The following is a 15,943-nucleotide window of genomic DNA, read 5'->3' as shown; positions in this document are numbered from 1 at the left end:
ATGTCAGAATGATGGAGACCACTGTTCTTCTCAGGAACATTCAATGCAACAGAAATATTTTTGACCCTCGACACAATCCTGTCTCTGAGCTCTGCAGCAGTTCCTTCCTCCTTGTGTTTTTTGCCATCCGATCTTATATAGACAGGTGTGTTTTTTCCAAATCATGACCAAATCATCAGCTGACTTTACCACAGGTAGACTCCAATCGAGGTGTAGAAACATCTCAGAGATGATCCAGAGAAATACAGGAGCTTGAGCTAAATTTACAGTATCACAGCAAGTGTCTGAAAACTTATGTCAAAGTGAGTTTGCATTGGTTTCTAAAATTCTGGTTTTGATTTGTTATTACGGGGTATGGAGTGAAGATTGAAAATGAATTTAAACAATTTGTTCATAAGGGTGAAACAACAAAATGTGAAAAAGGGGTTTCTGAATGCACTGTAGATGCTGAACTTTCTGCATTCACACTTGTCTTTTCTGTTTTCATAAAAGAATTCACACATTGCAACAGAACTAATGAATCTTATATCAATAAATAGACTTTAAAACGTTTTTCTTTCTGTAACAATGCGTGTATTTAATTAATACAGGCTAACAAGTTAATTTTTAGCGTTTTAAATTTGTTTAAAGGTGCAATGTGTAAGATCTGGCCAGAATTATAGTTTAAAATGTTCAAAAAAATGAACTAGCACTATCAATAGTAGGCTATGTGAAGGAGCCACAGTGATGATGTCATGACCAAGACCTCCATCTATTGTATTTCAGAGATATCTACTGAAACGAGCATGCTAGCCAACTAGCCCCGACTCGGGCCGTGTTGTAATACCATCTAGACACACTAGATGCTGTATGAGTCAGTGTAGTGTCTAGTCTGCTCACAGTCCCACGGAGAAGAAGAGCTTCCTCCTGAGCTTGAAGTTACGCTACAGCTCCAAAAAAAAAAAGCTGCAGACGAGCATCATAGAAACGCAGATAGGAAGCGATCTTTATCTCCATCCCGAAGAACCGCTCCGTCAAGAAACCACGTTCAATGGCAAAGAAGCACAACACGAGTAAATCCTGATGTGGCTTCCAACAGCTGGATACATCTCCAGGCGAGTAAAGAGACGCGGCTTGATGCCGAGCTGCAACTTTTCCTTTAGACCGGTGAGTAACACCTAATGATGGTCTATAGCGAAAAGTATATTTAGTGCAATGACAAACCGCACTGGCAAACTTTTCAAGTGGCATAAATGTATTATTGATGATGTCAACAGACGTTTTAGCGACGTAGTAGAATTTAGCCTGTTCCTGCGGCTTTTGTCCAGATAGATGCGTCAGTAACTTTTTTTTTTTACTAATAAGTCAAAGAAACTGTTTGATCCAGAACCAGCGGATTGAGGATCCACTGCCTAGTACTGTATTTATTTTAGCATATTCATATCTATCATCACTATCTATCATACACACACAACAGACCAAACATGTTTGAATATAAAGAATTTGTATGATCTAAACTAATTGTCTTATCACATGTTGTCTGTATCAGGATCAGAATTTCTGTCCAGTCCTCCCCAGTGATGGACCAGCACCTGCCTTGTCTGGCCTCATCAATCAACAACCACAAGTAACACCTTGGAGTATTATCCCTGCACAGAACTTTCTTTACTGTCTATACTGTGCTCTTTTCCTCATCCTGCTCATCAGGAGTTTTATGTACATACTTATGTACGTAGTTTTTTCCATAGTTTTATTTTTTTTAATGTGTGTCTATGTACATTTATCTTTTTGACTGTAGTACTTTACCTTTTTATTGTTATTTCCTGTTAATATGTTTATTGTATACTGCACCAAACACCAAGCCAAATATCTTGTAAGTAAAAAAATACCTGGCAATAAACCTTATTTTCTCATTCTGCCTTTGTGATGATGTCATCATCCCTTCCTCATGCTGCTGTAGCCTGTAGACACCCATGTGTCATGCAGTTTCCCTTTGCTTTCATATTTTTATAGGTAGATAAAAGCATACTGTTTGTACTACAAGTATTCATAATTCGTATAATCATAATAAATTGTAGGAACATGGGGAAAACAACAATTTGATTAACTGGACAGGGGAGAAGAGGTGAAATGCTGCCCCCTATGGAGGTGGAGCAAGTAGCACGATCTTACACATTATACTTTTAAATCAACCGTCCTCCCTGGAAGATTCTTTAGTATTCTACATTGTTGTTTATTCATAATGAATATTCATATTTAGTCAAGTTGTATTTTATCTCTACTTTTGTATTCATAAAACCTTTAAAATTAAGTTAACAAAGCAACTTCAAGAGAGTTTCAGTGTTCCCGGTCAGGCGCCCTACGGGCACCTAAGCCCGCTCCGTGTGTGACGTGTAGGACCTCCTCCTCCGACACACAGCAGCAGTAATGGCGGACTACGACAGCTATGATGAGCGGGACCGGGCCTACGGTAGCTTCGGCGGCGGTAGAGGGTGAGTCTCCGCTCCGTAAGGCAGCTCTGCCGTGTGCCTCAAACACAAACACCGGCAGGACCGTCGCCGTGTTTCCCATTGCTTTCCTCCCCGAGCCTCAGTGCATGGCGGCCAGGCCCCGGAGCTCGACCCGCCGGGCGCCTGCTGAGTGGGCCAGGCAGGAGTGAGGGAAGGCCGCGTAGAGCGGCAGGGGAACACCGTGGTCCCGGAGCTAATAGGCTAACCTTTAGTAGCGGGCTAGCTGCGTACAGACAGTGAAACAAACGGACTCATGTGGCGAGTATCGCCCCGGAGCTGGGCAGTAAAAATACGGTGATTTGTTAAGTGTTTGGAATAGTGAACCGGTCCCAGTGAGAGGCGAGACAGGGCGGAACTGGAGGCCATAGCATGTGGAGGTGGTGGCCGAGCTGCAGCTGCAGACTGCCCGCATGGCTGCATCATGTGTCCGCAACTGCAGCTTCATCCACGTAGTAACCAAACATGAGGCTGGGTATCAATCAGGACTATTGGTTATTGATATGTTGTGGTCCATACAGTAAGCAGCAGGTTATCTGTTTTTTTTCTGAGCTGTTATTTAATGTGTGTGTTAAATGATGTTGATGAATGAAACCAGCAGTGAAAAGCAGATTTCTTGGTTTGTTCTGGATGTCTGCAGCTGCTATATGAGGCAGTAAACGCTATACATTGTTTTTGTGTTCCTTCAGGCTCCATCCACTCTGTCCTCCAGAGCTGTTTACTTTGCTGTTATTTACGATTATTAACCTCATCAGTTTATCTTTATTGATTCATCAGGGAATGGTTTGATTTATGAAACATCACAAAACACCGTTTATCACAGTCTCTCAGAGTCCAGGGGGACACATATTCTTGTTTTGTCCAACCAACAGTCCAAAGCCAGAGAGGTTCAGTTACTGTGATAGAAAACAGAAAAGCTGAGACACTGGAGAAACTGACACCAGAGAACAAGTCAGATATTGATTAGATGTAGTGATAATTTAGTTCTGAAAATTGTTACAGAATACAAATATGTCATGTGGTCAAAAACGTTGCAGCTGCTTCAGACACCATAAAACCTTTAGACTGAATTAGTTTATTTCCCCAGCAGCAGAAACATGTTTTGATAGAGAACTTTAAGCTGATGAACTAAAAGTGATTAATTTTTTAATGAAGTCGTCTGCAGAGAGTTTCTTTGACTTGTTGTATAGTGTTGATCTGTACACGAGTCACTGATGAGATTATGAACACAGCTGCAGCTCAGATTAGTTACTCACATTTTATTTTGTTGTCAGTTAGTAACATACTTCCATTGTACCTGTGACAGTGACTCAGGTAGGACAATCAAAAGATGAAGAATTGGTTTAACACATGCAACATGTGACAAAAATGCCAAGTAGCACTGCACAATTAATTGATATGTTGTCAAAATCGCAATGTGGCCCAGTGTAACATGCAAATCAGATGGTTTGGTACAAGACCCAACAAAAATCACATCATCGTGTAACTTTTATTTTTACAGTGAAAATGAAATGAAAAACGACAATTCCAACTGAAATCAAGTATCATATCGCGATATCTTCCAAAATAATCACTGTATGATTTTTTTTTTCAGCCCTAATGCCAAGTCAGCATCAGCTTTGTTTTAAGGGCTCACAGCGTGTCTCCATTTCAAGCTAAGGTCTTTAAATGTCTTGTTTTGTCTGACCAACAGTTGAAACCCCTGAGGTTCAGTTCACTGAGACATTTGAGATTCTGCCTTTAGAGAATGATGAGGTTTTGTTTTATAAATTACTTATGTATTGATCGATGTTTCATTCACATCTAAAAAAAAGTCAACTACTGTAAACCAGGGACAGTAATCTTATGATTCATGTAATGTTCATATTAAAGTTGAATAATCCGAAAACATCAGGTTTTAGTCAGACGGCCTGTTTATGTTAATATCACTGAACCCAGCTGACAGCAGGGTGGGTGTTTGATGATAGAAACCACCAGAGCTGAAATAAGTAGTTAATTAATTGACCTATCAATCAGCAGGAACATTATCAAGAAATATTTTTGATAATCAGTAGTTACTAGTTTCATTAATTTATCAAGAAACAGTGATAAACTGCTGCAGTTTGTCTGTGACAGATTCTGTTTTCTACCACAGTGAACTGTGGTTGGACTAAACGAGACGTAACCTCAGACTCTGAGAAACTGAATGATTTTATAGACCAATCAGTTAATATGTGATGGAGCTTCATGTGCACCAGACACTTGTTTGATCCTCAGAGGGTCCAACAGGGGGCAGTAACACAGCTTCCATGTTAGAGCTGAGGTTTACAGCACAGAAAAGATGGACATGCACTGAGAAGACAACATGATGTCTTCATCATGACTGAGAGTCAGGATCTAAGGTTAACCTGGTAGACAGGTCTGACTGAGGTTTTCAGGCTGTTAACACCCTGTCCTGCTGGAGAAATTATCAAAGTACAGTCACAAGTAAAAGTACTGCATTCAACAGTGTACTGCAGTAACAACAGAAGTATCAGCATCAAAATAAACTTCAAGTACCAGAAGTAAAAAATACTTGTTATTCAAAAAATTATATTATGTTATTATAATAATTGGTGTGTTAATGTGTTTGTCATTTAACGTTGCAGCTGGTAAAAGTGAGGCTCATTGTTTTCATCAGTGAATAATTCTAACCAATGCTAACATGTCAGGATTAAGTAGTTAACAGTGTCATTCACACGGTGACATCCTCAAAGATCTGAATAACTATCCTCAGCTCAGACACATGTAGTTCACCATCAAAGATGAAGCTCATCCTGTACACATTGCTACAATAAATGTTCTGCATTTTCTCTAGGGTTAGTTGTCTAATTATTTTCTGTCAATCGACTAATCAATTGATTTTTTTTGCAGCATTTCATTTTAATGCTAGAGCTCCACAATTCTAAATATAATCAGAATCGCAGAATGACCAAGTGCAATATCCAAATCACAGGAGCTTTTTTTGATAAAGCTAAAATTTGTTACATTGTTGTGCATTGTTAGCACCATAAGTGTTGTGGTGCTACAGAGATGCCCCGGCCTACAAATCATATTCTCCAGACGTGAAGGAACATGTTTGTTTGCTACAGACCAAAAACCACATCATTTAAATATTTTTTTTCATTGAAAATGAAATGAAATGAAACTGAAATCATGGCCCATATCGCAATATCTGCCAATATAATTGCAATAGAATTTTTTTTGTTTGCATATCATGCAGCTCTATTTAATACTATCTATAACAGCAGCTTCTATGCTACAATACATTGCTTATTTGTTGATCATATTAATAATCTTCATATGGAATTTAACCGGTAACTAGAGCTTTAAAATAAGTGACAGCAGTAAAAACTACAGTATTTTTAGCAGCATGAAATAGACATACTCAAGTAAAGTACAAGTGCCTCCAAGCTGTACTTAAAGGTCCCATATTTTACACTGTGTTGTATTTGAAATGTTGATCCATAAGAAGTTATAAGAACCAAAAACCATCTCAGTGTAGTTTTACATCTCCTCTCTGAGGTTTCTCTCTGGAGCTCTAATAACAACAGGTCGGTGAGCCAATCAGAAGAGAGGAGACTCTGAGCCTCCCTTATGATTGGCTGACTGTTTTCTGAGTGATGGAATAAAAATATAGCAGATTTCAGGGAAACACTGAAAGAAACCAAATCCTGAAAGGTTGGATGGTGGGTCCAGATGGGCAGGGCTTGGGGTATGGCTGAGAGCAGTGACTGGTTTGTTGTGACATCACAAAGTTCCAGAAGTCCTGACAGCTGGTTTTAAGGCTCAGCTTCTGAATACAGGCTGTGTTCATTTCTCTGTGGACTGAGGCTTTGATACTTTCACAGTATTAATATAGAACCTAGACCTGCTTTATAATCAAACTACACATGGACAGAGACCTTTATACTATATGGAACCTTTAATACAGTACTGGAGTAAATGAGTCCAGAGTTATATGACCTTTTTAAATACCTAGTTCAGAGCTCTGACTCTGAATATCATGTCCGTGTATAATTCTGATCCAGTCTGATGAGTTTCTGAATTTTAAGGAACAGTTCAGCATTTTATAAAATACTTTACAAAAATCAACATCTGTTGTTTCAACGAATTCACTGTATCCTGCAATAACAGGTTAATTATTTAGTTATAAATGTGTGGAAGCAATTAGTGACAGTCGTGATAATGATTTGAATATTTATTGAACCAGAATCAGAAATGGAACTTTTAATTGCTATTGAATACTTCAGGTTAAATGCAGTTGTGTAGGTGATCAAAAATCAAAACGTTCTTCTAAGTTCTTATATGTGAGATTTTGCTGCTTTTCTTCTTTTTACATGATAATAAATGAAATAATGTGGTGTTTTTGACGTCATCTTGTCATGGGCAGTCTTCACTGTCAGCAGATTAATCAGTGATAAGAATAGACCTAATCTTCAGCCTGGGTTCGGACGATCCCGTCCACGGGTGTCTTGTTACCTGGTTTGTGTTTCAGGTTGTTGATCCTCAGGGACAGTTTGTCTCTGCTGCAACAACAACATCATGTTTTTAGGTCGGCCGACCTGCTCACACCTGTCAGTGAAGGACACGCTCTCATGTACTGAGACTCAATGGACGGTCGGTGGTCAGCCCCCAGTCGTATTAAATATCATTAGTTAAATCTACCTCTTTATTTCTCTTCTCGTCTCTCACCTCGGCCGTGTGTCGCCACGTCTCCACTTCCTGTATCCCTTGTTTCAAACTAAAAGCCCTCTGCAGAGTCTTTTAAGTACGACTACATGACATTGCGGCTGCGGCAAGTTATTGCAAAATGTGTATAGTAGTAAGACGTTGTGACTCTGATGTGGTCTCAAGCCTCCATCATTTCTACTGCATTAATTAACGAGGACAGACCACCTGTTTTAGGAGTGGACTAGGCTCATTATCAGCCCTATTAAGTCTTCTGCAATGAAACTGTAGAGCAGGTTAGTTCATACAAAATAGTTTTAATTTGTAAATAGTTATTTAGAAATACTTTTCTATTGTATAACATACTGTGAGTGGACATGGACACGGATGATATTATTTCGTACCTGAAGATTTAATCACTACAGGGAGACACCGCTGCCATAACCATCACTGAAGTGTGATGTGGAAACTAACAAAATCATATTGGTAAAAGTTGATCATGTGAGATACAACATGAGCTTTTTTAACCTGTATTAGTTCACATTCAGTCAAACTGTCTGCAAATAGAAGTCACTCATGTGCATCAAATGATCCTGTCTGTGCTCCCCCTCCCGTCAGGCCCCGTGGTGGTGGTGGCCCCGGAGGCCCCAGGAAGCAGAAGGAGCTGCCGTCAGAGCCTCCATTCACGGCATACGTAGGAAACCTGCCATTCAACACGGTGCAGGGAGACATCGACATCATCTTCAAAGAGCTCAACATCCGCAGCGTCCGATTGGTCAGAGACAAAGAGACAGACAAGTTCAAAGGTCAGAGGATTTTATTTTCTGTCATTGCATGCAGGCTGCAGCTCGGACGGTGGTGGTGTTGTCCCAGGCAGGGGCAGCAGAGAGGTTCATACCCTCAGGTCCATCAGACTGAGTCAGTCTCACCGTCTTTGTGTCTTTCAGGTTTTTGTTATGTTGAGTTTGAAGACTTGGAATCTCTAAAAGAAGCTTTGACGTATGACGGTGCTGTGAGTATCTGAGAGTCATGTTTTTGTCCTTCAGCCTGATACACATGGAGACAGACCAGGTTCGCATTCACACTGACAGAACAGTCAGACAGGTGACCAGTCCGCAGGTATAGGTGTTTCACTCAGGGACAACACACACAATATGAAGCCTGATTTTCTGACCACATAAAAATGTTTTATTTGACCATATATGGTAATTACATATGATTACATAAGTATCAGAGCTGTGATTAATAGTCGATTAATGAATTATTTGATTGACAGCAATGTAGTCAGCAGCTTATGAGTGTCCAAACGTGTTTCTCAGCCCCGCCTTTTGCCATGTCTAATATATATCTAAAATAAAAGTAAATACGGCAAAAACTGTAGTTTTCATACATTTTTACAGATGTACAAATGTTTTAATAACACAAAACATGTCTGATTACTTTATTGTTGATTTAAATCCTGAAGCTTTTTGTCTTTCTGAAACATCTGAAATACCTTGATTAAATAACACAAAGCTGTAAAGACATTTTATAAAATCAGATATGTCAAATACATACATACATAGATACATACACACACGCACACATACATACATGTCTTTCTTTGATATGGGAACATTTTTCACAGTATATTCAAACAGCATGTTAGAAACACATGTACTCACATTGTCATACCTGTACAGTGCAGTATGTTGTTTACCTTGTTTTCTAAATAGGTGTAACCCTGTCATTAAAGTCACAAAATGAACATTTCTATTTGCACAAATTCCTTTGAAACCATGAAACACGGGGAATGAGCTGGTGTGAAGGTGTAGAGCTGTTGTGAGTCTGATGTGACCTCTGACCCCTGCAGTTGTTAGGTGAAAGGTCACTGAGGGTCGACATCGCAGAGGGACGAAGGCAAGAACGAGGAGGAGGCGGCTTTGGCTTCAGGAAAGACGACGCTAGAGGTAGGAGCACCACACACTAACAGGAAGTAGGCCACTAACCTGGAGTTTAACAGGTGTCTGTGTGTGTTATTGGGTGTAACAGGTGTGTATCTGTGTGTGCTAGTGGGTGTAACAGGTATGTGTCAATGTTTGTCATTTTGTGTATGTGTGTGCTAGTGTGTGTAACAGGTATGTGTCTGCGTGTGTTAGTGGGTGTAACAAGTGTGTGTCGGTGTGTGTCTGAAGGTGAACCTGCTCAGTATGTTTTGAATATGAGGTCTAAAAGAGACCAGTATTGAGTCCAGAGTCTGATCTGGATTCAGTAAAACCAGTTCTGACTGTGGCCTCTTGACTTGGAGGAGGAGAAGGACTCTTCTTCCTTCATGCTTCATCCTTTCATCGCTTCATCCTCACCTCCACAGCCCTCCCCCTTCTTTTTCTTTTCCTCTACACATACACACGCATGCACACACACACACACACACACACACACACACACACACACAGGTAGGACGAGGTCACCTGGTGCAGGTGAGCAGTAAGTCTGATGAACAGTGTCACTGCTTCCTCTCTCTAACATCTCCTCTGATTGGCTGATGGACGACTAACAAGCTCCGCCTCTTCAGTGCTGTTCTTCCAGCTCCTTGCAGAAGGGTGCGCAGCCACCTCCTCCTCTGTTTCCTCCTCTCCTTGTCTTCCTCTTCTCTTTGTTTCTCCCTCTCTTCTCATTCCTCTTCTCCCCCTCCTTGTTTTCCCTCTTCTCCTGCCCCCCACTCCTCTTCTCTCCCTCTCTCTCCTCCTCACCCTCCTCCACTTCTCTCTCTTTCTCCTCTCCTCCCCCTTTCTCTCTCTTCTCCCCCTTCTCCCCAACCTCTTCCTCTCCTCCCACTTTCTCTCTGCTCCTCTCCTCCCCTCCCCTCTCTCCACCTCTGTGTTTTCCCTCCTCCGCACTCCCCCTTCTCTCCTCATCTCTCCTCTCGTCCTCCTCTCTGCCCCCCCACCTCCTCTGTGTTTTTCCCTCCTCCCTTTTCCTCCCCCCTCTCCTCTCTCTCTCCTGCCCCATCTCTCCTCTGTGTTTTCCCTTCACCCCTTTCCTCCCCCCTCTCCTCCTCTCTCTCTCCTCCCCCATCTCTCCTGTCGGTGTTTTCCCTCCAAACCCCCCCCCCCTCAGTGTTCTCCCTCCGCTCCTCCTCTCTCTCTCCTCTCGGTGTTAAACTCCCCCTGTCCCCTGCAGGACGAGGAGGTTCTCGAGGAGCTCCCAGAGGAGGAGGAGGAGGAGGAGGAGGACGTGACTCCCGTGAGGACTTCTACGACCAGCCAGGAGGAGGTGCGCTAAGAGAGTTCAGCAGCTCAGGTTGTTCAGCAGCTCAGGTTGGACAGCAGCGGATCCCAGACGGCCAATCGGAGCACTTCTGGGCCGCGGCCAGTGAGACGGCAGGATAACGTCTTTGAAATAAAACTAATTTAAACAGAGAATGAATAATTAATAATGCTCGTAGACACCTGAATCTACTGGAACAAACTGGACTGAGACAAACTACACAGCCTGACCAGACTTAGCTGAGTTACATGGTGACACTTATCTAAACCACATCAGTCTTGTAGGTTAAACAATTTTACTCACAAGTGAAACCTTTAACCACAAGGCTCCGCCTCCTAAGGCTGCTATGCCATGCCCCATTTTTTTTCCCATCATGCCTTTCACCTGAACCATCCCATGCTTATTTATCACCTCGCAGGATCCAGATGCTGCAGCGCACCTGGGGGGAGGGTTGTCTGCTCACTTACCTGTCGGTCTGTGCACCTGTCTCTGCAGGTTTTAGAGATGATGACTACATGGGGGGGCGGAGTCGAGGTGGCGGCAGTCGCCCTGGCGACAGAAGGGGTGCAGGAGGAGGAGGAGGAGGAGGAGGAGCAGGAATGGGTCGCTTCAGAGATGGACCCCCCCGGGGAGGAACAACAGACTTCAGGGAACCGTCTGAAGGTGACACCACTTCCTGTTTATGACTCACAACTGTGGACTTTTAATATTTGTACATTTATTTAGTTGTTTAATCGTGTAAACGTTAAGTTGTGTGATTAGTCTTGTAGTTATTCAGTGTGGTGTTTTTCATTTTATTAGTTGCAATTCTTAAGTTTTGTTGTTCAGTCTTATTTGTAATTATTGATTTTTAACTTTGTCACTTAAATGAGTTTTTCACTTGTATCATTTTTAAATCAGTTTGATACCTGAATTAGTTGCTTAGATTGTTCTTGAAATTTGTGAAATTCTTAGATTTGTTACTTTGTGTAATTTGTAATTTATTTAATTCACTGTGTACATTTTAAAATATTGTTTTTATCATTTATCTTAAATTTTTATTTTTATCAAGTGATTTAACAGTCTGCTTTTTAAATTTATTTAGTTGTGGAATTTTTACTTAGTTAGCCTTAATGGGCTTAGGTAGTTAATCATTTAGTTCTTAATTTCCTTAGTGTTGTTATCCTTACATTTACATTTTCCTTACAATTTACATTTCTCTGTATTCAGGTCTTTGTTAAATGACTGATTCGGTTTTGCGGTTTTTACTTCAGTGATATAACTGTTGAGGAAGTTATTTAGTTTCTCATTATCGAGTGTTACTGGTTACTTTGACAGGTGAGACCATGAAAAGTACAAGAAGTGAAAGTGAAGATGTGTGAACAGGTGATCAGGGTTTTTGATCTTTTCTTGGTTTGTTTGTTGTCTCACAGAGGAGCGTGCACAGCGGCCTCGGCTGCAGCTGAAGCCCCGAACCGTCTCTGAGCCGCTCAACCAGGTCGCCAACCCAAACTCTGCCATCTTCGGCGGAGCCAAGCCGCGAGAGGAGGTGATCTCCAGAGAAAAACCATAGGACTGAGGGCTGCGAGGGCCTGAGGGAGGAGGGGGAGGGAGGGGGAGGGTGAGGGAGGGGACACACAAGTGAACGGATAGAGAACTTTAACAAGGAAAAACAAAACAGAAAGAAAGAAACGCCAACGGGATGAGTTTAAACGCCACAGTTAGCATTCCTTCCTGACAGACAGTGAGCGAGCGGACGCCGCCCTCCTCTTCTTCTTCTACTTCTTCTACTACTTCTTCTTCTTCCTGTTTTGAGTTCAGTTTGAGCAGAATATTTATTCTTAGTGGGAATAAAGATGAAACACACTCTGACACTGATGAATAATCAGAAAAATCTGTAAACACAAACACAACGAGCAGCTTGTGAATGCATGTCCAAACTTTGGGTTTCTCTGCCCCGCCCTTCGTCCCGCCCCCTCACTGCCGCTTACTGTGATGTCATACCCGCTATGCCCAGTAGCCCAGTCCCCATCCTCCTCCTTCGCTGGGTCAAAGGTCACCCACCATTTACTCTCCAACAGTAAGAAGCCCAGAGGTTAAACCTGTAAAGTAATTTTTTTGGTGGTTTGTTTTCTTTTTTCTTTTTGTATTTTGTAGTCGTTCCACTGCAGCCCCACCCCCTCACCTTGATTGGTTGAGTCAGAGATTAAGCTTTTTTTTCTTCTTCTTTGCTGTCGCTCGTTGCCGTGGTGACTCATCAATAAGGTTTTCCAGCTTTAGTCAGAAAATTATTTTTTATATTTTTCTCAGTGTTTGTTTAATCACCCTGTCGTCCTGGGTGGGCGGGGCTTAACCTGCGTCAGGACGGACTGCCAGCTCTCAACAAGCTCAGCCCCCCCCCCCCGGAAACATTTTCTTGAAATAAAAGACGCTGACGCCTGAAGCTTTAGAGTGCTGATGGTCTGAGTTCTGTTCCCATGATGCGCTGGGGTAAGACAGCCTGTTTAGATGGAGTGCTGAGAAACAGGAGACCAGGTTCTGCGTTCATTGTCTGAGGGACTTACTTTGGTTTGGAATCCCATTAATTGTGGCCATGTTGCTGCGTTCAGGTGCTGAGGGGAAAAGGGAAAAACGGTTTGCTAGCAGAAAACTGACTGTAGGAAATTAATTCATTACAAAAAAAATCTTTCTGGTATTTACCAAAAATAATGCTGTGTGGAGTTTGTGGTTTGTCTCCTGGTTCTGCTCCTGAAGGCTAAAGCCTGCAAAAATAAATTACAATGATGGAGGTTGACCCACACACCCTGAACGCAGCACACTTTACACGGGGGGGGGGGGGAAACAGTCAGCAATGGGGGGGTGTGGCCTACAATTACGGCTCCTCTGGTTGTCTCTAACTGATCTGAGACAGCGGCGTGGTCTCCATTGTTACAGAGCCAAACCTGTCCTGTTCAATCAGATTTAAGAAAGAGACGTCGTCCACACTGAACACAGGTCATAAAGTTTCCATTGGTCCACACTGAAAACTTCACCTGTAGTGGATTCATTTGAAAACGGGAAGGAATACATGTAAAGGGGATGAAAGGATGCAATGGAGAACTGAAGAAACAGAAAAAGAGACAGGGAGAAGCATCATTTCCCTTTTTTTTGTTTTCTTTTTCCCTTGATTTATGTTTTTATTTTTTCCTGTTTTTGTCTTCTTTCTCGAAAGGCTCTTCTTATACTGTTTAACAAAAGAAAAGACACATTTTCTGTAAGGAAAGAAGGAGAGCTTATTTTGTTTTTCCCTTTCTCGTGAATTAATTTTCTTTGTTCCATTTTTAATACCTTTTGTCTCCTCATTCTTTTCCTTTTTTATATTTTCATGCATTTTTCTGTTTAACAACAGAAAAACACAGGGCTCATGAAAGGACAGGAAAGAGGTGATGAAATGGGAAACATACAGTGAAAGAAAAAGAAAGTGTCTTCCCTTTAATCTTTAATTTTCTGTTTTTTCTCGTCTTTCCTTGTGTCTGTTTTCAGTCTTCTCACCTGTATTCTTCCCATTTTTTGTGGCTCTTTCTCGGGCTCCTGTTATTAAAATACTTGTTTCTTATTCATTTGTGGCACAGATGCGTTTTGATATAAAAAGTGTTGCAAGAAGGATTGAAGAAGAGGAATGTAAAAAGGGGGATACAAGAGAAGGGAAATAAAACAAACGGGGGAAGAGGAAAAGAGACAGGATGAAAAAAATGTTTTTCTTCCCTAATTTTTTTTTTTCCCCTTTGCTTTTTGCTCCCCATTTTCTTCACCTCTTTCTGTTTCAATCTCTTGGCTTCTCCTCCATCTGTCTTTGTTTACAGCACTGACTCATTTAAACCACCTCCTGACATTCTCCTGACCAGACGGTGGCGCTCACACGACGTGTCACCAACAGAAAAGAAGAAATTTAAAGGTTTTTGTGCTCTTGTTACTTCAGTGTGGATCATGTGGAAGTCGACTGCCACCAAGAAAATTTTGTAAAATTGATGAAAAGTTTTGAATGAGCCTGCAAAGTCAAAATTATTAATTATTGTACAATGAAGTCATAATTTTGGTTTGTAGTTAACTGTAGTCCTTCATCTTTAATCTGTAGGAAAACTGAACTCACTGTGGACCACAAACCTGGTCCAGCTGAATGTTCTCAGGTCTCTGTGTGTCAGTGTGGATCAGGTCTGGGTCTGTAGTGGATCAGCTGAGCAGGATTTAAACCTTAAGTGTTTTCAGTCTGCGTCGCTTTGAGAACATTTGTGTCGCTGATAAAGTTTTCTTTGTTTTCCAGGACATTAAATGGAAGAACTTTTTCTTACTGTACTATAGAATAAAGAACAGCTGTTTTAACTTTTTCTTTTCCAACACTGTTTATGGCAATAAAACTGTATCATCTACATACATCCACCAGAATGTGTTTAATTTCAGGGTGGGGGGAAGGGGGGGTCAATTTCTCGTTTTGGTTTTTATCTTTTCCTCCAAATGAAAGAACAATAAAGAATAAAGCTCGTTCTATTCTGCTTCTGTCCCTCTCTCTGTGTTTGGAGGAAGTTTATTATCTCTAAAGGAGCTACATGGAAGTTTTCTCTGCTGGGAGCGGGTCTGGGGTCAGTGTTATAATACATCCTCTGAGCAGCTACTTCTTCAGGACAGACTGGATGTTACAGACAGGGCTAGTTGGTTAGCATGGTTACTTCAGTAGAAGAAAACGGTGATAGAACTAGAAGCAAAAAAAGGTTTAACATTGGTGTTTGTTTCTAACACTGGAGACAGCTGTTGATGCTGGTCAGTAAACAGCTGCTAATGCTAACGTTAGCTATGCAGCAATAGCAAAACTTACATATAGCTTCTTTAACATGTAAGTCCAGTGTGAGTGACTTTCTAATGCACTTTAATAGAGAAGAAAAAAGTCTCAAACTTATTTTCACTTATACAAGACAGATTTAACCACAATGTCAAGAACATGATTTAATCACACTAAATTATGCAGCTGTATTGTTTGTTTTTATTTAAATAAAATTACAGATTGATTTACATTATATGAAAGTGTTGTATTTAAATACAAATCAGTCTGTCCTGGTTTTTCCACATCAGCAGCAGTTAGTTTACAAATTAAAAATGAACACATGAACACATGAACTTTAATACATAAAATATACCTAACCAGCATAAAAAAATTATCTTAATCAATTAGTAATTGTTCATTTTATGACTAAAGCATGAAAGTTTCATCATATAATCTACATATCCCAAAGTTTTATTTCAGATGTGGAGGCAATTTATATCTGACCTCTGGTGACCTTGAGAGGTCATTGATGTCAGCATTGCATTTTTTCAATTTTTTCCCCATTACTCTATGTTATGATGATGTATATCTTTACCAAAATAGCATTTTTGTTCTAATAAAGATGCTTATTTGCTGCAATGGCCATGTACCAATTTTGCTCAAAGCACCAATTTTGCAGACCCCAAAGGATAATCAATCAATCAAACCTCTGTGCTTCAGTTTACAGTCTGTTCCAGTAAATAAA

At 41.0% G+C, this 15,943-nt stretch overlaps 1 protein-coding gene across 2 annotated transcripts; it reads left to right on the top strand.

The window, feature by feature from the left end:
• The first annotated feature begins 2,380 nt into the window (after nucleotides 1-2,380).
• On the top strand, nucleotides 2,381-14,815 carry eif4h (eukaryotic translation initiation factor 4H). Of its 2 annotated transcripts, XM_022738653.1 has the most exons (8): nucleotides 2,381-2,471; nucleotides 7,794-7,981; nucleotides 8,123-8,187; nucleotides 9,028-9,124; nucleotides 10,338-10,430; nucleotides 10,920-11,087; nucleotides 11,837-11,952; nucleotides 14,246-14,815. In XM_022738653.1, the coding sequence occupies exons 1-8, from the start codon at nucleotides 2,407-2,409 to the stop codon at nucleotides 14,249-14,251; spliced, it is 798 nt and encodes a 265-aa protein (XP_022594374.1). In that variant the 5' UTR covers nucleotides 2,381-2,406; the 3' UTR covers nucleotides 14,252-14,815. The 2 variants fall into 2 exon arrangements, with proteins under 2 accessions (XP_022594374.1, XP_022594375.1); XM_022738654.1 differs by lacking the exon at nucleotides 10,338-10,430.
• Nucleotides 14,816-15,943: the final 1,128 nt, after the last annotated feature.

Source organism: Seriola dumerili, unplaced genomic scaffold, assembly GCF_002260705.1.
Source record: "Seriola dumerili isolate Sdu_G_001 unplaced genomic scaffold, Sdu_1.0 BDQW01000036.1, whole genome shotgun sequence".
NCBI lineage: Eukaryota > Metazoa > Chordata > Actinopteri > Carangiformes > Carangidae > Seriola > Seriola dumerili.
The sequence above is the reverse complement of the archived record's forward strand: the minus strand, read 5'-3'. Positions and strand labels throughout refer to the sequence as shown.

Excerpts from the sequence above, each read along its gene's own strand:
- eif4h (XM_022738653.1), top strand. The coding sequence starts at position 2,407 with ATGGCGGACTACGACAGCTATGATGAGCGGGACCGGGCCTACGGTAGC. Across the intron at positions 2,472-7,793 it reads AGCTTCGGCGGCGGTAGAGG|GCCCCGTGGTGGTGGTGGCC; the intron begins GTGAGTCTCCGC and ends CCCTCCCGTCAG. Across the intron at positions 11,088-11,836 it reads CTTCAGGGAACCGTCTGAAG|AGGAGCGTGCACAGCGGCCT; the intron begins GTGACACCACTT and ends GTTGTCTCACAG.